The 25,822-nt window shown below is 38.3% G+C and overlaps 1 protein-coding gene and 1 pseudogene across 18 annotated transcripts; one reads left to right on the top strand and one right to left on the bottom strand.

Annotated features, from left to right (window-relative positions):
- Positions 1-431: 431 nt before the first annotated feature.
- Positions 432-6,155, top strand: LOC148846088 (F-box/kelch-repeat protein At5g60570 pseudogene; annotated as a pseudogene). Of its 16 annotated transcripts, none has more exons than XR_016102261.1 (3): positions 432-680; positions 916-1,251; positions 5,385-6,155. The product of XR_016102261.1 is annotated as an F-box/kelch-repeat protein At5g60570 pseudogene, transcript variant X15 (transcript). The 16 variants fall into 16 exon arrangements; XR_016102257.1 differs by lacking the exon at positions 5,385-6,155 and adding an exon at positions 2,465-4,052; XR_016102247.1 differs by lacking the exon at positions 5,385-6,155 and adding an exon at positions 2,454-4,052.
- Positions 6,156-7,488: 1,333 nt separating this feature from the next.
- LOC148846087 (Glycosyl hydrolases family 31 protein) lies at positions 7,489-14,248 on the bottom strand. 2 transcript variants are annotated; one of them, XM_088955044.1, is made up of 6 exons: positions 13,962-14,248; positions 13,425-13,650; positions 11,766-12,490; positions 9,625-9,855; positions 8,549-9,195; positions 7,489-8,446 (listed from the first exon to the last, which is right to left on the bottom strand). In XM_088955044.1, exons 2-6 carry the CDS (start codon positions 13,640-13,642, stop codon positions 7,562-7,564), a joined length of 2,706 nt encoding a protein of 901 aa, XP_088811170.1. In that variant the 5' UTR covers positions 13,643-13,650; positions 13,962-14,248; the 3' UTR covers positions 7,489-7,561. The 2 variants fall into 2 exon arrangements, with proteins under 2 accessions (XP_088811170.1, XP_088811171.1); XM_088955045.1 differs by having other exon boundaries at positions 14,012-14,248.
- Between the last annotated feature and the right edge of the window lie 11,574 nt (positions 14,249-25,822).

The following is a 25,822-nucleotide window of genomic DNA, read 5'->3' as shown; positions in this document are numbered from 1 at the left end:
CGTTGAATAAAGGACTAGCGAGCTTCTTATCCGGAGCGACAGATGGAAACTGCGTTACGGCCAGAGGAGAGAGAGAACAAAACCATATAGAGGTTTTAGAGAAAAGGAGAGTTTGTAGAGACTAGATACCGTTTCTTTTCCTTTTTTGGACAAAAAAAAGTTATTTTTATCCGTTTTACTGATTGACCGCGCCGTAACATCGTGGACCGGATTCAAGTGCTCTATAGTCAAAGATGTAGACTGCTGTAGTAACAGTTGGATTAGAATCCTCTATTTTGGGTTACATATGGGCAGTCTGTAGACCACTGATATTATCCGTTTGATTGGAAGACTTTATATCTTTGACAAAATAGATTTTAATCCAACAGTGGAGGAGTGAGCATGTAGGAACTGGGTGTGTCTAAGTTTCGTCGAAGAGAACGAAATATTCCGAGGTTGGCTATAAAAGGGAGAGAGAATTTCGAGAGTGAGAAATGAGTAATGTGGAAGAGAAGTGGAAGCTCTCGCTCTCTCTGATCTGAGCGTAAGAAGGTTTCTGTCTGAGTAAATCTGCGACGACAATGCCTTGAGGGATGGTTTCTCTGCCGATTTCCAGTGGAACTCGGTGAGATTCCGGCGATTGTCGAGTTAAGTTCTTGACCGTTTGGTTTTTTGATTGTTTCCCGCGATCGGTATCCAAGGTGAAGGTTACGACGAGAAAGCCAAAACTTTTTTATTGGTTTGATTTTTTTTTCCGGTGGTGATCTTGTGATTTCTTGATGACTTAATTGGCGGAAGTTGTTTGTGATTGCAGAGTTTTGATTTGAGTTTATTTGATTTGTTTTATTTTTTGGGAGTTAATAGACTTGTTCTTCTGAAAAGAATTATCATTTGGTTTTGGTTTTGGTTGTTTATCGGTTTTAACCGATACTTCAGTTGTCCGGCAGCCTGAATCTGTGGTTTCTGGCGGGTTGTCAGAGAATTTTGGCCTGACGACGGAGAGATTTCCACCAGAAAAGGTGAAGATTCGTTCAGAATGTCATCTTCAAATGTGGAGACCTATTCGGATAATCTTCTTTGGTTTAGCGGAATGCGACAGTGAAGTGAAGCTCTTTTTTGATTTTACTGAGAGCTTAACATCTCTATGATCTAATGGCGAAAGCTAGGTTTCTGGATTCTGAGTGAAGGAAGCACGGCAATGTCCTGCTTATGAGATTCTACAGCCGATAGATCTGACATTTAATATTTATCTGCTTGATTCGATTTCTTCAGGTATAACCTTACTTGGTCTTACTTATAGAATCTGTATGGAAAATGCACCTACTGGTTTTGATAAAAAATTGAAAAAATTTAATCTATATATACAATTAGATACTTCCTCTCTTTCAGTTCGATGTTTGGTTTCCATTAATTGCGGTTGAGTACCGATTTCTGCTGCAACGGTAAAAAGGCTCCAGCATACAAGCATGATGAAGTGATGATGTTTTGCTTTTCTGTAAGAAGTTTTATTATATATATGTAGTTAATTCTGTTTCTTTTTCAGTTCTTTCATCACTTTTTCTCCCCCTTCCCCAGCACACTTGTAATTGTAAATATGATTCAGAATCACTCAGCCTTCTTGATAGTCTACCTCTCCAAATATTCTTACTTTGCTAGATGGTTCAAGCAGTGTTTCGAGAAAACATAAGCTTTTAGTTGATGTACTTCTTGCATCTTGCCTTGAGTTCATAGTTCATTACGCCAGTTTACTGGCCAAAACCATCATAATTATGGGTTGAAGTTCATCTTACCCAATATAGAACAGGGGATTAATGTTGTAGACAATATTTTTGGCCTATTGATTTATGGATTTGCCTTTTTTTTTCTTTTATGTTGGTCTGTTTTTTTACTGCACATTTGTTCTATCCAATGAATTAAGATCCCTTTTACCCTGGTAGTTGATCTTCTTGGTTGATTCTGTTTTGTGTCACGACATAATTTTGAATTAAAATGTCAAGGTGTCCAATTAACATTTAGCAGTACGGACCTGTTTTTTCTGTTATTGCCACGTATAGATTTAGTTGATATTCGATGCAATAAATGTTTGGCATTTCCTTCGTTCACTTTGTTTGCTTTTGTGACAGACGTCAAATTAAGATGCCAAAAGTTATAATCTGAATAGACTGGACAATTCAGACATATTCTATTTGTTTCCATTATTCGATACTGCCAGATTCATTGGATATTTGGAGAAATAAATATGTGTCTCAACAAACCCATTAATTAGTAGTTGCTTCCTGTACAATTTATTGCTTCTGTTACCGATTTTCTAGTTCTTGAAATAAATATGTGGCTTAACAAAACCATAAATTAGTAGTTGTTTCCTGTACAATTTGTTGCTTCTCTTACCGATTTTCTAGTTCTTTTTTACTTTGTTTTGTTTCCTTCTCTTCTTCAATTTTTTTTGGCCAGTGTTTGATATTGCAAACTATCAGATGGTTTTTAGGTATTTCTTTGATGAACTGAAGAGAAATAAGGACGAAGTGAAGAGAAATAAAGATATTCCAGATTTACCAGCTATGGTTGGTGCACAAGGATGTGTTATTCCACAGCTCCGTACTTCTTTCAATTGTGGCTCTGAATCTTTCCAGTTAAATTGGTATTTACTAGGTTGCATGTTATTGGCTAGAAATAAAAACCTGACCAGTGATGACATACTTGACAAGGGAACTGACATGCCTAGTTTGGATTCTATAAAGTTAAAGAAAATGAAACACACAGTTACAGAACACTCAGGTGATAAAAACAGCCGAGCTTCTGATGACAGTTTCTTACCTGGCCTTAATGATGATATGGTACTAGACATTCTTGCTTGGACCAGCAGGGCTGATTACCCATCACTTGCATGTGTGAATAGAAAATTTAAGTCATTGATTTCTAGTGGATATCTGTACAAACTGAGGAGACATTTGGGTGTAATAGAGCATTGGGTATATTTGGCATGCATTAGCATGCCATGGGAAGCTTTTGATCCTGTAAGATGCAAATGGATGAGGTTACCTGCATTGCCATGTGACATTTGCTTTAGTTCTGCAGATAAGGAATCTCTTGCTGTGGGAACTCAGCTACTTGTCTTTGGTCAGGAGTTAACAGGATTTGCAATTTGGAAGTATAGCTTGATTACACATGAATGGTCTAGATGTCTCCTGATGAACCTATCTCGCTGTTTGTTTGGTTCCAGCAGCCATGGAGAAATTGCTATTATTGCAGGGGGAAGTGATAAGGATGGAAATGCTTTGAAGTCTGCTGAGTTTTATAATTCTGAGCTGGGTGTTTGGAAAAACTTGCCTGATATGAACTTACCACGTAAAATGTGTTCGGGCTTCTTTATGGATGGAAAGTTCTATGTCATTGGGGGAGTGTCGGGCTCCGAGTCCTTAACTTGTGGTGAAGAGTATAATATTGAGACAAGGACATGGAGGAGGATAAATGACATGTACCCTTGTCCCAAAAGACCTTTGCAGTGTCCTCCTCTGGTTGCTGTTGTCAATAATCAACTCTATGCTGCTGATCAAACAACAAATGAGGTCAAGAAATATAACAAGATGAATAATACATGGGGTGTTGTGGGAAGGTTGCCTCTCAGGGCTGATTCTAACAATGGCTGGGGCTTAGCATTCAGGGGATGCGGTGACAAGTTATTGGTGGTAGGTGGACAACTAGGGTGTGGATATGTTGTGCTCCACTATTGGTGTCCTGAGGATGGCAACAATGGAGAAACAGAGTGGAAGGTGCTTTCCGTCAGGGAGCGATCAGGTGCTTTTGTGTGTAACTGTGCAGTGATGAGTTGCTAAAGCTCATTGCCATGTTTATTTTGGATCTTAATATTCTGCTGGAGAATGCCAGATGCTTCATCAAATTGGAGAAGCAATTATGTTTTCATGGTGTTCTCTATTTAATAACTTACATTCATTCTAATACCCTTTATTCGATTTCCTGGATATCAGATAATCAGAATATATCATTTAATTACATGGATAAGATTAGTGTATCTTGAATGGGAACAAAATGGAAGATCATTTCTTTATTGTGTTTTTTTTTCCTCTTCAATATTCAACTTTGGTGAAATGGCAACTTTTCTGCCTTACTTTATTTTTTAAAGTACTCCTATCACAACTTAATGTATTGGTGGATGCATATTCACCCTCTGATAGCTCTTATACTCTTATGTAAAATTGGGTGGTTTGTTAAAGTTGTATACCATTTTTAAAAATTTGAAATATGTATATGCAACTCGTCCACTCCCTGCAGTGGTGGAAGAATTTGCAGTAAATTGAAAGTATAAATTGGATAATTTGTCTTATTGCAAATAATAGAGGAGACTCTATTTAACGTTTAACAAAGGTGTGTAGTAGGGGAAACTCCATTACATTATAGATATGCAGTGACAATTTGGAAAGTTTGCAATTTTTCCCTCTTTTAAAGGGAAAATGGCATATCTATTAATCATATACATGCAAAAAAGTAAAAGGACCCAAATATCCAGTGCATAATAACCTTACATTGTTAGTGAGCAAAAAGGCACCATTAATACACCATTAGCAACATACCAAAACCATTTCTTTTTTCTGAACATTAGCAACACATACCATCACTTAAGCTTTATTTTGTTCTTTTTCTGTCTTATGCTCAGTTAAGATGCATGTTTAAGTCACAAGTATCAAATTTTTACATATTTATTTATTTGTTGCAACTACCCATGCTTCTTTGGGTTATTTTGAACCTTTGCTATATTCTGTTGTTTTCTGTATGCTGTGGTTCACAGTTTTGGAAGGAGTTGTTTTTGTTTTGTTTTGTTTTCTTTTAACTTTTCCTAACATTATGGTATCACATTAAATATCATGTTACCTGCAAGATATGGGCTATTTCATGGTTTCTTTTCTTATCATTAAATTTTTTTTTATCAGTTTTTCTTATCATTAAATTGGTAAATGCTTCAAATGTTACTGTATGTACATTACCATCTGGTCTCAATCAGTCACTATGAAATATCAAAAAGTTCTGAGCTTTCCTGTCATTACATTAGGACATAGCTCATATATCGTGGTCTGTCTTTGTACCATTATCTTATCTAAAGTTATCAATGACTATAAATGGATCCTAACTCTGTTCCCAAATATGTTTTTCTGCTACTGTTCTTTCTATGTAGGTTTTTCTTTATAAATTTCCTGTGTTTTCCTATGTAGTGATATCTATTGTTAAAAAAGGTCACCTTTCTTTTCACATTTCGTCCTGTTATCAGATCAGTCTTTAAGTTTGTTTTCGTGAGGCAACATTGTACGGTTCCCACTTATAATATATAATAGTTCATGTTTGCCAAGAGTAAGACGCTTGCAATATCTAACCAGCTGTTTTTCTTAGTTCAGCACCTGATGGCTATTGACTAGATCTAAGATGCTGGAAGATGGGTTTCTAATTTCCACGAGTTTAGCAGATCTCTGGACTTTGTAATGGTATGAAAAATATAAGGGCCAACATATTGATGTAGTATACCAGCTTTTTAAATTATCCTTATGGTGCAACATCTTTAATATTTACTTGGTAAACTGCTCGTGAAACATGAAAGAGGTCCTTCAATTAGTCATGGGCTTCTGCAAAATCCAATCTGTAACTTAAAGTAATTTTGTCAGCACACAGAATCACATTTTGGATTTCTCTATCTGGCTTGTTAAAAATAGTGGTAGCTCTTGCAAGGTCTAAATAGTACCTGATGTCCTTGGGGGGACAGAAAGACCAGATTTTAGTAGGAGAAACAAAATCCATCATCTATGTACAAAACCATTACTTTCTTCATTGCTTGCTTTCTGGGATTTGCATCAAATTGGTCGCAGGTGATTCTTTTTCTTCATCCCAGGCATATTGCTAGCTACGTCTTCTAAGAACCAACTACCTTCATCCTTCTTTGGAGTACCTGAAAATAGGTTGTGATGGGTCCTACAATCGCCTTGATACTTGTATGTTAAATTTTACAGCTAATAATTGTCTATAAGTTCTTCCATCATGGATGTAATGGTCAATGTATTGGTTCTAAAACATTTCTGAGAGTATAACCAAGATGTATGCTCTGGGCAAGATGTATAACAATTGTCTAAGACTCTATTTTCATTATATCATACACTCTGGGCAAGATTTATTCTCTTTCCAGCTTTTCTCGTTGTTTCCCTCTTCAATCTAGTGAAATAATGATGCTTCTATACGTAATACGTAATTAAAACTCGAAAGAGTAAAAGGTTATCTACTCCTGCCTACTCTCAAACTTTTATCTGGAAGATGTAAATCTCAGACCATGTGCAGAGCACATTATTATCTTATTCTGAAGGCCCCATTAGGAATGGTTTTTAGCCGAACACGTCATGAGTCTCCAAGTAAACCTTTCAACTTCAAGCCGTTTTACATTCTCCCTCTGGCACAACACTTTGGATAGAATATTGGACAGTGCAATGATTGTTTATTTCCAAATTACTTTCCTTTTTTTAGATGCTCACCTATAGAAGAATCCAAATCCCATTATGCTTTAAAATTATCATCATTCAAGATTCTCTTGGATGTTTCTTTAAAAAAAAAGTGAGATTGTTGATCAGTTTTCTCCATCTCCACGGAACTATTACTCATGACAGCAACAATCATTCCAATCACCTTTCCATTTGGTTGCTTGTAGGTTGGACATACTTGGGGTAGATGACATTGTTTAATGGGTTATCTTTTGTCATTATTCTGCACTTAGCAGCCAACATCAAGAACTGACAAACATGGAAGGTCGTCTAATCATTCAAAGAATTTAAAGCTTTCTTATTATTTCCCATCTATGCTGTTCCAACATACTTCTCAAGTCTTTTCATCTAGTTCAATTGTGAGAATAATGATCCTCGATGCTGATAAAAAAAACCAAATTTTGATCCTTGACTGATTTTCAAGCATTTATTATTATTTTTTGAATGTTTATTTTCATGGTTGAATTGGATGTTAGGAGGTTTTGATCACCCTGGATCCAACAAATATGACCTCAAATATAAATGTTCCACATAGAAAGATTTTTCTAGATGCCTTTTTTCAATAAAGGAACGCATTTGATAGTTGAGAATTTGAAAAACAAAGCTTTTCATAAACTTAAAACTTCAGTACTTGGCCTTTTCATCATTTATATATATTCTATTCTTTTCATCTCTCAACAAAGAAGAGGGGAAGAATTATTGACTTGTGTTTCACAAGAGAGCAGGGAAAAAGGTTTTCTGCTTTCCTCAATTATTTGCCTTCTACGTCACATTTAGCATCTTGGCTTTGTACAAAGGACCCATTAAATCATATTTAAAACCATGCTGGAAACTCTTATCTCCATGGATGACTCATTTGACTCCCTCCAACTTACCTTTTCATGATGAAAGTGGTTCTGGAACAATTGAAACCAATTTGTCTCTCAGAATGTTTGGCTGGGAAAATTTTAATTACGAAAGCTTGAATAACATCATCTACTTATTTAAACCATCAATATATGCATATATGTATAGGTAAAGGAGTTCTGTTCTTGTAAATATTATTATTCTTATTACTGGCTGAACTGCAATTTCATTTCAAAATCCTCTCCTATTAGTATTGACAGGCCTCTGATCTCTGTTACGCCAAACCTTCCCTTCCCATTGAAGCTCACTATCATCCCTGAGTTCCCATTCAAGTTTCTCCCTTTCATGGCCAAGCTATACGTCTTGATCCTCCTCACTTGTTTCAACCCTACAAAACTTACCTTCTGTATGATCCACTTCTGACTGACAGCATATCCCCCATTCTGAACCTCTGATCTGATCCTCATCTCATTCTTGAAGACCTTGCTTGCAAATCTCACAAAGCTCCATGTTCCTCCCACCCCTCCCATCTCCACCTCCTCTCCATCGTCCAAGAAAACTTCTCCTGTGGCATTTCCACTGCTGTCAACTGCCACCAAGAGCTCAAAACCAGTTTTACGGGCTGCTTTTGTTGTCGTGGCTTCTTCTTGCATGGCCAAAATATTACCTTCCCTAACTTGCACATTTATATGCTCTGGTGGGGCATCAAGTGTGACGTATTTTCCATATTTTGCACTCACTGATTGTGAATAATCAAACAGGTCAAACCACTCTCCTGCTGGGAAATATGCATCAACTGAAACCGCTCCTGGCTTCAACACTGGTGAAACCATTACACCTTTACCGATCAGAAACTGTGAGCTGATGTCATAGGTCTTGATGTCCTCAGGGAATGAAAAGAACAATGGCCGTGCAATGGGGGTTCCCCTTGTGTGTGCTTCATACATTAATGTGTAGAAGTAGGGAAGTAGGCGGTAACGAAGCCCCAGTGCCTTCTTTGCTGCAATGGAAACAGATTCCCATAGATAGAGCTCTTGTCGGATTGACTGCTTGTCTGAGTGGTCTCTAGAGAAGGGATAAAAGGCTCCTAGCTGCATTAAATTTAAAATAAAGGACATGAATGAGAAGGCCTGCAGCAATAATGTGGGGGGTGGGTAAAGATTTGCATAGTCACTGTACTTGTAGTCTTATACCTGAATCCAACGACTGCAGAGCTCTTCGGTTGTATCCTGCAGAAATCCACAGATATCAGCTCCCACCACTGGAATCCCAAATAATCCAGAGTTCAAAATTGCTGGAATTGAGTATGCTAGGTCATCCCAAGAGGCGGCATTATCACCAGTCCAGTGTGCTGTATACTTTCCAGATCCAACAAAAGTCGACCTGGTCAGTATAAATGGTCTTTTCCCAGTTACCTTGATCAAGGCTTCATTTGTGGCTTTCGACTCTAACAACCCATAGAGGTTATGGACATTGTATTCGGTCAGATTACCAAAGTGAAGGGCTGTTGCGGGGACAGTTCTGCTAATGATGGGCCTTCTCATTCCAGCATCATTAATTCTGTAAGGGGGATCATCCAGTGTAGACGAGGGGGAAGGAGAGGAGGTTATGAAGTTGGAGATTTCATTCATGTCAAGCCAAAGGCCATCAAAGGAGATAATCTTCCTGAAGGCTGCAATTTCACCACCCCAGAAGATAGCAGCAGCTGGGCTTAGGAAATCAGGGAAGTAAACTGGCCCTGGCCACACACTCCCCAGGTAAGGAGTTCCATTACGCTTTATGTAGACATCTGCTTTCATACCTCGAATGTATGTACCATATGTCTCATTCACACTAATGCCTGTCACAAAAATGAGAGAAAAAAAACTGATTAGTTATTCAAGATGGAGAACAATAGCAAGAAGCGATGGTTTTAAAAAACGACTAGGAGCCGGAGCCGGAACCGTTCTGGCCACTGGTTTTTGGGTCAATGGTTCGAACGTTCAGTTTGAACTGATGGCCTGTTCTGACAAAAACTTTAAAAAATAATTATAATAAAAAATAGTCAAAACTGTTGATGACGGTTCGATCACTTGGATTAATGGGTCGTTGATCGATTCAATGGTTTTTCACCAAGAATCGGATTTGGGGTAAAATGAAACTGATTGCCTGGATGATTCCTGGGCTGAATGGTCCAACCGTTCGGATCAATGGTGGTTCGAAAACCATGGCAACAAGCTTGGGTCAAAATCAAAATCAACCAAGTGCTCTCTTCTGTCTGTCACCTCACCTGGATCTAAGATGAGTACATATTTCTGCCCATTCTGGTGAAGTCGATCCACAAATTTACTCAACTTGTCTGAGGGAAAGTTGACGGGATCAAGTGTGAAATCTTTGAATCCATCCATATGGTCTATATCTGTCCACACAACTTCTAGAGGAATCCCAGCTTTTGCATACCCCGCAACCACTCCCTCAAGGTCAGACACATTTTTGTAGCCGTAACGGCACTGGTGAAACCCTACATAGAAAACACAGTACACACACAAACATTGCTATATACATTAAATAACTGAGAAAAAAAATGAAAGAGTTTGGACTTCTTGCAAACAAAAACAAGATAATGTCAAATTTGAAACAAAAGTAAATCAGAATTTACACTGAATCCATTTTTACTCATTTGCATTTGTACTAGTGCAATTAAAATTTGTAGTGTAGGACTTGTTTACATCGAAATGCACTGTGCCACTTTTGGTCATTGGAAAAGGCCAAGCAATTAGCTGGTAATGTCACTGGAATGATGGATTGGCTTTTGTAAGGTTGTATGAGTTTCTATTAGGAAATACAATCTCGAATACAAGCATTCAATTGTGGACATTTTATTATGAAGATATTAAAAAGGCGGGTGTTCAAACCTGATTCGGGCACATTCCATTTTTTTGAAAAAACCCGTAACAACATTACATTAAAATAACATTTTTTTGGACTTTTAACAATAAAATCAGGAGCTAAACTATGATGAGTTTGCTAAGGTGTCAACCAGCTGGTTGGTAAGATCTCCTGTTGGTTGTAGCGGAGACTTGGGATCTACTTAATCCCGCCTGCACATAGAATGGGTTGGGAGATGGACTACGTCCTTGTGAAACCCTTCAAAAGAAATAAGAAAAAATGAATGTAATTAAAGTTTACTTATTTTTTATTGGTTGACATTTTACAAAATATATTTCCACCTTTGATAAAGTATATTTATCAGCACATTCAACTAATCACCTCTTTTGCCCTATGATTTAATTTTGCCTAAAAATCAATGGTTTCTTTTCCTTTACCGGATGTGTCCAAATTGCTTTAATATATTAAATGACAAAATTAGTAAAAAATGACAAAATAAGTGTTTTTATTTTCATTTTTTTGGTGGAACAATGTATTTTACACATGGAAAAGATATGATATCTGAAAAACTTCTAACCAGTCAACTGGAATCACAAACGTGATGGTCAATCAGGTGTTATTTATCAAAATTCATGGGTGAGTTTTGATTGGTTAAAACTTTTCCCATACCATATCTTTTCCGCATCATAAATTTTCCCCTATTCAATTTACAAAACTTAACTAGTCAAGCTTTTGCTTTTGAGATTTAGGCCATGAAAAACAAAGCCAAAAGTATTTTTAAGCCTCGTGTAATTGGAAAGCATTACCGTTTGAGGTCAAAACATTTAAGGCTCAGAGCCTAAAATTGGGGTTATTTACATTTTGGACAGGAAAGCAACTTCAGATCACCTCTCACAAAATTGGTTATCACACCCACCTCACAGCCCTTGCAGCTGTATTGACAGGGAGATATTCCCGATGCACGGCTGCAAGGGCTGTGCAGACCAATTTTGTGAGAGGAAATCCGATTAGGGGAGTTGAAATCAGCCCCCACAAGATAATTTCCCACAATGTCCCACAGCTCATCTCCGCCGTGTATTGGGAACATCTCCTGATGATGCTTCATCGCTTTTGGTATTATCATTAGGAGATGTTCCCAATACACGGTGGGGATGTGCTGTGGGATGTTGTGGGGGGCTGATTTGAACTCCGATTAGGGTAGTACAAATCAAGAAGTTTATCCAATTAGGGGGGCTGATTTGAAGACCAATTTTGTGGGAGGAAATCCGATTAGGGGAGTTGAAATCAGCCCTCCACAAGATAATTTCCCACAATGCCCCACAGCTCATCTCCGCCATGTATTGGGAATATCTCCTGATTGGTTTTGGTATTATCATCGGGAGATGTTGGGATGTTGTAGGGGGCTGATTTGAACTCCGATTAGGGTAGCACAAATCAAGAAGTTTATCCAAACACAACCTTACTACTTAATTGCAGCAGTAATTATTGAATCAGTTTTAAGACCAGCAAACGCCAAATAGAAACAGAGTCCAGGTTTCTTACCAAATGCCCAGTAAGGAATGGGTGTAGGCCGGCCAATGAGATTAGTGTATTGCTCCATGACGGATTCCGGCGACGGTCCGGCGAAAAAATAGAAATCAAGAACACCTCCAATTATCTTGTATGTTATACGGGATCCAGTGTATACAATGTCCATACCGTTACTGTTAAGTAACAGAACACCGTGAGTCAATCCTGCTTGAGATTTACCGTCAATTAATGGTGATCTGACGTCCATGTAGAATGGGTGAGAACCATATAGATTGACATCTAGATTTGCACTTGCAATGTCGGCATTCCACATTGTCAGTGTCTCATTGTGGGTTAGCCGGAATGTCTTCTTGGTGTGCTCCCCTAAGCCATAGATGGAAGATCTGTCCGCCGGTAGTGACGATGAGACTTGTATGTATTGATCTTTGAACACAAGCACAGTGCCGGAATCTGACTTATCCGGTGAGGTGTCAAAGAGGACATCACCAGTTGAGCCACGAATGATGCGGAATCCAAATGGAGAGGAGGAGCTAAAGGTGAGAATCAGGTCGGATTCTGGAATGGAGAGGGAGTGGTTTTCTGATAATAGTTGGTGGTTTTCTAACTGGTTGTACTGACTCTCTGGCAATCTTCGTTGAGAGAGGTGGGTTTGGCGTGGAATTATTTCTTCTGGAATTTCCCATCTCTGGTGGTTGGAATCAGTTATACGGACTCTCAACTGTGTATCAGTCTCAAAGCTGCAAGGAGAAACAAAACATATTAAAACAAACTGTGCTCTTCTCAATTTGCATTTTTTTAATTTCCTTTCGATTTCATTCACAAATCTTAATCCAAACAAAATGCCATAGAAGCTGAAATGAAAGAATTCTAATTTCTCCACAAATCTTATTAACCCAATCAATCCCACATCTCTTGAATAGCATAGCATGCCCAGTAAGGGACATAAAAGCTAAAACCAGTGCAGTAATGTTCTTCCTCCATTCTGAAATAATACCCATTTCAAGCCATAGGTTTATCCTTCAATCAATATATTGAAGTAGGAACCATCACTAGAGATTTCCTAGAGTTTCATTAGCTACTCAATACATGAAAGTAAGAAAAAGAAAAGGGAAGAACTTCAAAGAAGATGCACTGAATAGAACTTATTAATTACTTTCTTCACTACTTTGTTAACTGATCAGGAGCCAAAATTAAATCAATTTAGAAGTTTCTTAATCTAGAAAGAGGAGAGAGAGTGAATGGAAACCAGTTCAGAGGGGTTCGTGAATGCAAAAAAGGTGGGTTAGGGGCGTTGATTGTCAAGGATATTCCAATCAAACGTCAAAGCAAGACATCCAGGTGGGGGACCCTCATCGATCAAAATCTAGAACATCTTTAAAATGTCACCGACAAACAAATTTCTGTTGGCCTTGTCTCTTTTTAACTTATTTTCTGTAAATTGTAATTACTGATTCAAGATGTCTGCTAAAAATGGGTTCTTATATAGTCGTAAGTGTCTATAAGATCAAGGAAACTTCAACTTCCTCCTACTTGTAATCGATGCAACAAATGCTTAGTTTCCAAAAACATTTGGACTGACCCCATCAATCAGATGCCATAGATTCATAGAAATGAGACTAAGAACCGTTTATCAATGAAGAAAGAAAGAGTACAATTTCTAGGTCTTCTTACCTTGCCAGAAAGCAGAGACTCTGAACATCCGGCCCGAAGACAGATGAATTCTTTATCAACTGGAGCTGGGCGGTGAGCGATTTCCCGGAGGGACCGACGTTAATCCATTTGATTTTGTAGCCAAATCCAACTGGTTCTTCACCTTCTCCATGTGACAAAGAGAAGAAAGAAAGAAAGAATAAAGTGAAGATGAGACTCATTTTCCAGCTGCTACCCATGAACTCCACTGGCAGTAACAAAGAAAACCAGGTAAGGAAGAATATCAATGGCGTACATTTATAGATTATAACCCCACATGACGTTTCTATCTAATCCCATTATTCCACTCATGGACTGTTTGCTTTAAAGTAATTAAGGCTTGAACTACGATGGGCTCTGTTGGATTGGTGGAAAATCTGAGCCCAGCATAGCCGGTGGAGATTTCTTGGTTAATTTGTAAAGTGACTCACAATTGACTCCGGACTCCTGCCCACGTAACTCTGCCCACTCCTATCCACAATACACTCTCTCTCCTGAATTGGGAATATCTCCACTTACATAATACTATATAGAAGATGAGATCTTCTCCACATGTGACTGCGATTAACCTGAGTAGAATTCTCGTAGACAGGAAATCCGGAGTCAATTACACGCCTGAGAGTTCTTTTCCTGGCTAAGAGGTTGAGATTCTGCAATCGGAACTGAAGATAAAGGAAACCCTTTTTTAAGATTGAGAAGAAATCTTGGTAAGATGGATATTGACAATCTATATTTATTGTCACTCATGTTCTACCGGTGATGAATACTTCTCCAACATTGTTGAGGGAGAAGAAAATAGAAAGAAGAAAGAGATAACAGAGTCAATGTTATTTATTGATTGAGGAAACTTAATAAAGAAATATTCTGCAAATAGGAATGCAACATGTTGGGACGAAATTAACATTTTAGACTGCTTACGGGTTGGATTAAAAAGCTATTCTAATTAGGGCTGCAAGTAGGAGTGCAACATGGGATAGCCTTCAGGCTAGGAATGGCAACGGGGCGGGGAGGGGACAGGGAGCCTCTACCCATCCCTATCTCCACGGGGATTATCCCTGTGGGGATATCCATTCCCTGTGATTTTTTATAATATTGATCACTTTGTTTTTTATTTTTTATTTTATTTAAATAAATAAAATAAAATAATTAAATTTTATAATCTTATTACAGAAGATTCAAACATATTCAACCATATTTTTAAAAATATTAATATATAGATGTATGTGTATATGTATACATATATAACATATACATACATATATACATATATACATATATATTAGTAGAGATCCCACGAGGCGGGGATCAGGGTCCCCACGGAACGGGAAGTGCTCTCCCCGTCCCTGTTAACGGGGATAAATTTCTCCATCTCCATCCCCACGGGGAAAAATCACCTCCATTTTGCCCCATTCAAGGCGGATCCCCATGGGGATCGATGGGGAAAATTCTCATCCCTACTTCAGGCTGGGTCTATTCAAAATTTGACAACAGTCCAACCCAAGCCGAACAAGTTGGGCTATCAATAGTTTTGGTTCCAAGTATAGAACCATCCAATTGGTTTTGGGTCAAAGAATTGTGTCCCGATTATTATCAGTTTGGGACCAATTTTGACTGTCTTGAATTGAATCAGACCCGATTTATATATATATATATGTGTGTGTGTGTGTGTGTGTGTGTGAGTGTGGGTTCGACTATGGTATTGAAAGGATATGATATCTGAAAATTATTGACCAATCAACTGGTATTATAAACGTGGTAACCAATCAGATGTTATTTATCAAAATTCATGGGTGCGTTTTAATTGGTAAAAATTCTTCCAATACCATGCCTTCCCCGCATCGTAGATTTTTCCTATATTAATATATAATATATTTTATCTTCAGGTTTTATATGCAATAATAGTGGTGAGTACGATTGTCCAAATTTGTAATTTTAGGATAGGGATTAAAACGAAAAATCCTTTCGGTCTTTTCATTTGAGAAAAGCTAAGGGGTTAAGTTCCTCTAAAGCTTGAAGCATGAAGTTCTAATCTTCCTTCATTCGAACAAAACTAGAAACCTTAAGAGGATCAAATCTCAACCTTCGTTACCTAAAATATTTTAAGTTTGAACCCCCAACCCTTAACACTAGTCGTTAGTGCCCCTATCTCCCCTAAAACATTTGAATACTAAAACTTGAAACATCAAAACCCTAGCTGTTTGAACTTGAAGACATTAAGCACAACATAATAGGGTTTTTCCACTTTGCCAGTTCATATTCATCTTTGACAACAACAATGACAATGAGTTTCTCCTCCCGACAATCGGTTCAAGTTCCCGATTGGTCTTCCTAGAGCAATAATGTTTCAACACACCCTTCGAGGAGAAGGACAAATAAATAAAATGGGACATATAAATGGGCTAGCAACTTTTGGGATCTTCTCATGGCTAGGCTACTCTGTCTACATAGCTGCAGTCTAAGGCAGACTAGATCTCCAACACCAAATTACCTCTCTAAACGATATTCATCTATCATACTCTTCATCTTGTGTTACGCTATTAGGGAAATAAGATAAGGCTTGATGTATGTGCTGCTATGATAAGGGTGATTGAGAGTTCTCAGTAAGATAGGATTTGTTATGTTATGATAGAGTTTGAAATGGATTAAGATGGACTACATAGAGTCCTAGATAGAGTCTAAGAGTTTGAGTTTGAATAGGTTTGATCTCTATTTTAGTTTATAAATATGATGTAATTATCACATTCATCAATGCATTCTTTCTAGACTTTCTTGAATTCTATCATGGTATTAAAGCCAAAGGTATGAACCTAGAGGCCTCCCACCATGCTTCCTATGTTTCCGACAGGTGGCCATAATCCTAGCCACCTGCCAGGTCCCTGTTGTCTCTGTTTATATACTAGATTCTCCACTGTCTCTTGTTTGATTTAGATTTCCATTCATATTTCTTTTTATAACCAATTCTAGTTTATTTCTACTTTCACTTTTACTTTGGTTATGTTTCTCGCATTTGCCCATCTGCCCAACTTTTCATCCCACCATCACCCACTATTCATTATTATGAAGTTGCATCCTGAAAATGAAGATCAATGTTTTCTTCATCATGCCATCAGAACCTAGAATCAGTTATTTTCTGCATCACCACCATCATAACCCAAAATCAGTTCTAGTGATCGTTTATGGCAACCCATGCAACCTCGGTGAGAAATGATTTTTTTCATGTTTTTCTTATCTTTAAACTCCATTAATGGCCGGTGAGAAGACACCACCAACTAGATTGCCCTGAATTCCAATGACCACAGCGACGATTGGCTGCTATAAGAGACCTATTTTTGGGCACTTATTTTTTTTTTTTCAAAACCCATGGCCTATTAAATATTGTTGAAGGAAAACCCAAATCTCCTCCTGAGGAAATCGAATGTGAAGATGATCCATCCAAGAAAAAGGTCAACCCAACACATGATACATGGGTATGTACAGTTCAATGGATATTAAGTTATTTATTTTCTAGTGTGCTAGCACAAGTTATTGGCTTTACTACATCGGCTAAAGTCTAGGCAGCCCTTAGTCGAGCATTCGCATCTCAGTCTCGTGTACAAGTGCTCCAACTCCAGAATTTAAAGAAAGGATCTTCATCTGTCTTAGAATTTATAGGTTTATTATTGGCCATTGTTGGCCCTTTTCAGATTGGCCCATTGTGGCCCATTTTGTATTGGTTGAAGAAGCCAGCCCATTGAGATATCTTAGTTGACCCAATGAGGTCTATTGGTGGCCTATTTTTGTCTAACTTCAATCTGGCCTATGTTGGCCCATTTTCATTCCAATACAAGCCCATAGAGGTTATTTTCTTCTTGAACAACAAGTTTTTGCCATTTTGACATGGGATTGTCATAGCCGGTCATCCATTACTTGCCACACCATCATATTCACAATTGGACACATCATCACAGGTTCTCATCATGCCAACATACAACTGGTCATTTGTCATCATCATTATTCCAGCAGGCTTGTTATCATCTTCACAACAGGACACGATCAAGATCGCCGTTTCATCATCTACATGTTACATCCTCGCAGCTATCATCATATTGCAGCCATTTGTGATCAAACACATGAAGATTTCTTATCCCCATGAGTTTGAGGGGGTGTGTTAGGGTATTAAGATAATGCTTGATGTCCTGTTATGATAAGGGTGATTAGGAGTTCTCAGTAAGAGAATTTGTTATGTTATGATAGTGTTTGAAATGGATTAAGATAGACTAAATAGAGTCCTAAATAGAGTTTAAGAGTTTGAGTTTGAATAGGTTTGATCTCTGTTTTAGTCTATAAATATGACGTAACTATTATATTCATCAATGCATTCTTTCTAGCCTTTCTTGAATTCTATCATGGGCCTAGGCCAAGTTGCCTCTCGATTGGGTTAGTATCTTATCTCTTTCAATTAATATTTCATCCACAGCCTATACTCGAGCCATCCCTAGAATGTTGGTGAGTGGGGATGGTGGGGGGATGCCATAGACAATATAAAAGGGGCTGATCTTAGTGGTAGAATGAAAAGTGGTGTTATACCACCATTCAACAAGTGGCAACTACTAAGCCTAGTTATGTGAGTGAGTACAAAAGGACCACAAAGAGGTTTCAAGAGTGCAGTTTAGTATCTCTGTTTAGCCATCCGTTTGAGGGTGATAAGCGAAGTTCATGCAAAACATAGTGCTTTGAAGCCAAAATAGTTCCTTCCAGAAGTTATATGTAGAAGTCGTATCTATATTACTTACAATCCTAGTTTTAGAAAATGACCCAGAAATGGAACCATTCTAGCCACCGGTTTCTAGATCAATGATTCGACCATCTGGTTCAAATGGACGATTCGTTTTGAAAAAAATTAAAAAATAAGTAAAAATAAAAAAACTGACAAAAAATGTTGAATGGGTCGACGGTTTGACCGCCCAGGTTAATGTGTCATTGGATGATTCAACGACTTTTGGTTAGAGACTAGGTTTGGGGTAAAATAGAACCGATTGCCTAGATGGTTCCCAGGCCGAACGGTCTAACTGTTCGAGTCAATGGTAGTTAGAAAGTCATGCTTCCAATAGCTGTGGGCATGCCATGCAAGTCGATAATCCCCTTTATGAATATCTTTGCAACGTCTTGGGCCATATAGGGATGAGCCAAAGAAAGAAAATGTCATATATATTGTGGACTTCTTGTTAGACAAGGGAAGCCCATCTATAAGATCCACAGTGATATCTATCCATATCCATTAAGGAATTGGTAGGGGTTGGAGTAGTCCCAAGCATAGTTGTTAAGGCAACGCCTAGGTGACTAGGCACCCAATTTTCAAGTAGTTTTGTGCACTATGTTATAAAATACTTTTATAATTTTAATTTGTTGACATTATAATTATAAAATGGGCAATTTCATTAAACTATCCCTATTGTTTGCAAAATTGATTAACCGTACCTTTACTGCTTACATATTGTCTTAAAGTATTTCTTACTATTTCTAAAATTTGAAATATTAAATTTTCCCTCCACTATTCCTGAAATTTCAAAATAAAAGCCAACTAATGAGCAGTTCCACTGATGATGTTTCGGAGACGGATCAAGTTTTCCCTTCCTTCATCCCACCAGGAAGATCCCCTGAGGTGTGCTCAGATATGCCAATCCAGTCACCAAGGTTGCAAAAGAGTGATGAGCAAGGAGCTAATTCTGAATTTACCTGAAGAAATCGGTTTAAGTGTTTGTTTCAATCACCCAAGTTTTCTTCTATTTCCGAATCATCATGTCGGAAAACCACAGAGTGAAGAGTATTAGCTGCTTGTCTGGAATGTCGGAAGTTGGATTTTCAACCGATATTCCAACTGGTCTGAAAACCCCACTCCTCCTACCACCAGCATCTCTCTAAGATGGACGAGCTTTGGTTACCAGCGAAACAGAACCCCAAACCTTGAAATAACCAGAGCAAAGATGAAAAGATAGGAGGAGGAGAAGAAGAAGAAAGTCATGGAAGACATAGAAAACTTACTTCTAGAAGCGGTAGGAAGAACCAGTGGACCAGGAAGGAAGAGACACTTACATCCTCCACCATCAAGAAGGAAAAGGGATGAATCCTATTTCAACGATGGTAGTGATTCGAAGGATGATGATGATTCAGGCAACGATGATCCATGCTACTTAGGTAGAAAACCCTCTGGATCTCATGTTCCTCTCAACTAGTTGTAACAAGAGTTCATCCTCTCAGAACAATAACGTTGTGTCATACATAAGATCTTTGGTTGAAACCTCATCCCCTTTGTATTACCACCGAAACTAATATTTCCCCAAAATTCCTGCCCAAAGAACCAGTTGTCTTCTCAAATCGACCATCTATGTAACTAGAAGATGTAAGTTCAGCAATCTGGGAGAGGAATCAATGATAACTAGTGACGATTTTAGCTGGTTCTCCGACGTGCCATCCACCTCACCCACTGTACTCAAGAGTACCACTTATCCAGGGAGCAGCACCGGAAGCTCTAATGAAGCAATGATATTCTAGATGAGAGAAGTGGCGGATTTGGTAACAGCCATAGTTCTCTCCTTCCCTCCTTTCCTCCTTCTCTCTCTCTCCTTCCCTCCTCACCCACCAATTCTCCTGTTCCATGACAAGTTCAATTGGAAAAGAAAATGAACAGTGGTGAAAAGTGCTCTAGAGAAAGGGGACGATGTACAGTGCCCCTTCGGTCACAGAGATCTTTGCCCATCCCAACACACGCCGTCAAGCACCGACTTACCGTCCATACTCCCTTCACTTTCCACCACTAACCTGCTTCCACTTCGTAACATTCAATGCTTACCTTGAAAATCACCACAACACCAGTAGGTCATTTAATTGAGTTCTGGAGGAGGTGACGAGGCTTTTATTGAACCGACTTCGGAGAGGTCATTAAACAATAAAGGTATTTTAGGAGTTTTAAAATAATTATCACTCACGTGATTTCACATGTGAATGAAGTGTGACGAAAAATTAACGATAAGGGAGGTTTTAGACAATTGTTAGAAAATTTAAAGGTACTTTAAGACAATATGTAAATAGTGAGGGTATAGTTAGTCAATTTTGCAAACAATAGGGGTAGTTTAAGGAAATTGCCCTTATAAAATAGACATTATTAAACTAGAATACTCATTTTATGTATTTATGTACTAATTTATTATTATTATTTTTTATATTTGTTAGGGTTTAATCAACACAAACATTACTAATTGTTGTATTGAAACCATGGTTCAAAGTATTGATACACCTCTATGTATCGACAGAGGTGTATCAATACTTATAATGATACTCCCCTTATTTTTTATTTATTTGATTTTCAATTTCATTTTTAAATAAGTAAATATATATATATATATATATATATATATTATTTTAAAAAATGGGTTCCTGAAAGCACTTGTAAACATGTGTATTGGGGCGCCAAAGATACAATACAATACACTTGATACGGGAAGCGTCGTATCGAAGCTTTAATCCTTGATTGAATTCTCAAAGATTTCAGAACCTGAACCAATAAGTAAGGGAAGAACTTAAAGTTTTGTCTAATCAATACATTTTCTTCTTACAAATCTTCTTCTTTGACTTTTTCTTTTCTTCTTTTCCTATAACAAAAGTAGGGGTTCAACCCCTATATTTTTTGAAATTTCTTTCATTTGTTCCTTTTCTTTTCATAAAATGTTGATTTTCTAGACTTAAAACATGAAATTTATACTTTTCTTATGAAAATTATGGATAATTATTAAGGAAATATAGTTATGGAACCTAGGGAACTACCCTAAGATATATGGTTTTACTTAAAAAATTCCATCGCCTAGGCACCTACCTAGGCGACTAGGTGACAAGGTGCCCCCTGTCGCCAAGCCTCGCCTTGGCGCCTTAAAAACTATGGTCCCAGGGTGTTAACGTTTCTAGTTTTATTCTTCTAACATTGTTGAACCCATTGCTTGATCTCCTTGTGGTGCCCACATTAATAGCAAGCTCTACTTAGTCAATGTAAGGTGGTTTTCATATGCCAACTGTCCTCCTGTAGGGGAGTTGTGTGCTTCCTCAGAGTAATTAACCTTCTAAGTTTTAAAGTTGGGCTTAAAAAATTCCAGCCTTTCACCACATTTGCCCATTATGGAACACAAACTTGGACTAGGTGGGTGGGTCTTATTATAGGTCCATGATAATTTGCTAAAGGAAGGTGTCTTCAGCGAGATCACATCTTCGCCCCACAACACATCCCCACCGTGTATTGGAAACACCTCTTGATGATAATACCAGAACCGATGATGTCATCATTGGGAGATGTTCTTAATACACGACGGGGATGTGTTGTGGGGCATTGTGGGGCAACCCCTTGTGGGGCAGAGATGTGAACTCGTCTTCAGGTATCTTCTTCTTTGCTTCCTCCACCTAGCTTGGAATTGGTTGTGTTATAGCAAAATCTTCTCCTTCAGGTTGCCTAGATAGAGCACATTTTCCTTGCCTCTTTAGGTACAAAGATCACAGTCAAAGCCCATTAGCTTCACCAGTGAGCATTGTTGTGTAGGTGTATGTAACCTCTATTTCATCAGAAACCCCAAACTTTGAAGATCAAACATGGTACAAAATTTATTACCTATTAAGTAGTGCCTCCACTTGAACTGCTATGTATGGCAAGAAGCTCCTTGTCATTAGACCTGTTCACGGGCCAAGCTTTGGGCCTAATTTTACACTGTCTCGGGCTTGGGTTTTGGACTGGGCCCATTAGAATTTTGACAAAAGCCAAGTCTGAACCTGGCCCATAAACAGGTCTACTTGTGATAAGTTAAAATGCCCAAATTTCTCCCGTGTGCTCGACAGAAATAGGCTTGTTATCTTGAGTAAGGACAACTTTGACCTCGGTGGCACTTGCATCACTTTCTATGGTAAATGATTTGGAGAAGTCAGGACGAGCCAAAATTGGGGTTGACACCATGCCTGTTTCAGTTGTTCAAATCCATGGGAGGCTTGTTCATCCCATTTTCGTTCTCTCTTCTTGAGTAACATGGAGTAAGCGTAGCACCTTATAAAAACCTTTGGTAATGCCCTATGAGTCAAAGGAAACATCTCAATCCCTTTATAGACCTCAGTTGGGGCCATGCTACGATGCTCTTGATCTTTTCTGGGTCCATTTCCACTCCTTGGGCCAAGACAATATGGCCCAAATAATCAATTCTATCAATTGTAAAACAACATTTGCTCTTCTTGGCGAACAATTGTTATCACTAGACAACCTCCAAGGTTGTTTCTAAATGCTCCAAATGATCCTTTATAGAATTGTGTTTTTAAATGTTTGGCACCAGTGTTGTAGAATTGTTTTTAGCATTGGTCTATATTATTCAACACTCAAGATGATGTCACATTGACGCTACATCATTGCCCTGCTGATAGCAACGGGCTGTTTTCTGAAAAAACATTGAATTTGACATTTCTTTATACCACACTTTCCCGATTTCCAATGCATGGTCTGGAGCAACATTTTTTCTAAAAAAAACAGTACTAAATAAGAGGCTATTTTCTAAAGAAGTGCTTTTTCTAATGTGGTGCCTACATGGCACCGTTTTCTTAGAAAATGGTATCATGCCAAGCATCATCTAAATGAACTTTTGGAGATATATTTTGAATATATCATTCATTAGGGCCTGGAATGTAGATGGGGGGTTCGTTCAAAGCCTCTAGCTGTGTAACTAACTAATACTCTCTATCGCTATCATGATTACTACATATTATGGAGAGGAGGAGACTGTTATACAGATGCTGACGTGGCCACATGGTCCGTGGATTTTGGACTTGGATGAACTTCGAATGTGGGGTAGGCTGCTAGGCCACTTAGAAGTTGTATCAGTTTCACCTCCAAAATACATTGGAAGATTGCTTTGTCTCCCACCATCCCATGATTCTTATTATCTTCCATGATGCTTGGATTATTTTCGGTTGCTTTTAATCTTATATTGGTATTTAATATTTCAATTTCTTTTGGTAAAGCTACTACAAATGCATTCCCTGTCCTTAGCTAAGATTTCCTTTGGTATATTTTCAAGTTTGCTTCTTTGATTTATTTTTCACCCAAAAAATACAGGTCATTCAATAAAGGCTTTTTTCCTAGCAAGAAAAAAAAATATAGGTGTTAAGTGTTAATAGATTTTTTTTTTTTTTTTTAATTTGGTTAGGTCAGACCTGATTGTCCTGGTTACCCATTAATTTGGTACCGGTTCTGATTTTCTAGAACCGATAGGGTCTGGGTAGTTCTAGTACTACTGGTTTTAGCAATTGGTTCGGGACAATTCTACCCTGTCTCAAACCAGACCTAGACCTTTGACAGCCCTACCCTAGTTATAAAATGATATTTATTTATCAAAACCTAAACCTGAATACAATTTCTTTTTTTTTTTTTTTTTTTATATATAACCAAAAGGGGCTACACAAGACGGGGGATAGCCATGGAAATCCGAATACAATTTATTTAAGGGTAGGGTGAATTTGATCCATTTATAATTGGATTGAATATGGATCACCCTCATCTCATCTGGTCCAATATAATCCAATTTGATTCAATTTAAATGATAATATCAAAGTCATTTTTATTTCATATAATATTTGATTAGTTTAATTTAATTCATTAAGCTATTCAATTACTCAACAATTGTAACCCGAAATTGATTTGAATCTAGATGTAAATGAACCAAATTTAGATTACACCTTACATCCCATTCAATCTAATCATCCATTTGCTAGCAGCGTTCCCATATATATACCAGCTACCATGTCGCCGACCAATCAGATGTCAGGCAACAAAGGAACGTGGATGAACACAAGAATCTCAATAATCGTTGTGCCGAGTGGGGTGTCTCCACCACATCAGGACACACTCCCAAAATGACACAAATCTCTCATGGGTTAGGAAGATGGAGGCGGCTGACGTCCTGTTGTGGAACCAAGACCAAAGGTTTGAAGACTTGGCAGTGGAACTCAGTGCCATTCACATCAAAATTAGAGAAGTTTAGGAGGATAGAGTTGCCACCTCCACGGCTCCACCAACCAGTTGAAGTTGAACTTAGTGAGCCAAATGGAATCCTTCGCCGAAGAAATATTATCGGAGCCTCTCCCACTGAATTTCAAGGCACTCAACCTAGAGACTTATGATGGAACCACAAACCTAGAAGACCACATAGAGCTTCTGGTCAATTATGCTCCTCCATGGGTTCACTAACACATTAATGTGTTGAGGCCTTTCAGCCACCTTCAAGAGAGCTACCAGAAGATGGTTCTCAAGTCTCCCTATGTAATTCATCTCCTCTTGGAACCAATTTGCGGACCTCTTACTGTCTCATTTCATGAGTAACTGACATTGTCAAAAAACCTTGGGTACACTCATGGCAATCAAATAGAAACTTGGGGAATCCCTCTAGGATTACATCCAGTGCTTTAACAACAATGTGCTCAAAGTTAAAGACCTCAACCAGACCATGGATATAGTGGCTGCCGCCTCATGTCATTGGCCTTTAGATTCTCCTTTGCCTAAAAGCCACCTTCGAACATAACAGAACTCCTATTGTGGGAAGAGAAGCGCATCAACCCAGAGGAAGCCAAAGCAAGAAAACACTCAATGGATGATGAATGGGTAGACAAGAAGAGGAAAGATAGAGATGAGTCGAGGCCGAGTGGCTCCCACAACAAGGACAAGTCTAAGTAGGCCCCACAATTGTATAAATGTTATACTTCTCTCAACACTCAGAGCTGCATTCTTATGCAAACCAGAAAATAAGAGTTCATGCGATGGCCCTCCAAGATGAAAAAGAACCCCAAAAGGGAGAACCAAACAATATCATATGTACCACCATGGCATTAACCATGACACAAATGAATGCTACAAGCTAAAAAGTGAAATTGAGACCCTCATCAGGAAGGGATACCTAAAGGACGTTATTTTGAAGGACCAAATAGCCAAAACAACCTTGGAGTCAGCTAAATTAGTCAACCCCCAACAAACAAACCCCTAGTCGAGATCATCAACTTTAGTTTTGGAGGAACGTCATGTGGGGAAAGTCCTTCCACTAGAGAGGCCTACACTCGACAACTCTAGATTGGATATAGGCATCAGAAGAAAGATAAAGATATATTGGAAGAGGTTATCATCTTTTCCAATGATGATCTATAGGGGGTTGTCACCCGCAATGACATTGCATCGGTGGTTGCTAATGATCACCAACTCTTAAGTGAGAAGGATCCTTATGGCTAATGGCTCTTCATCCAACACCCAATACCATGAGGCCTTTAAGATGCTCATGTTGACCTCGTATTGACTTTAGCCTACCAACATCCGCTTGGTCTGTTTCTCCAAGGAAGTC

This window comes from Nelumbo lutea, chromosome 7 (assembly GCF_056320005.1).
Source record: "Nelumbo lutea isolate HS-2025 chromosome 7, American lotus-T2T, whole genome shotgun sequence".
In the NCBI taxonomy this organism is placed as follows: domain Eukaryota; kingdom Viridiplantae; phylum Streptophyta; class Magnoliopsida; order Proteales; family Nelumbonaceae; genus Nelumbo; species Nelumbo lutea.
This window is presented reverse-complemented; position numbering and strand designations above follow the sequence as displayed.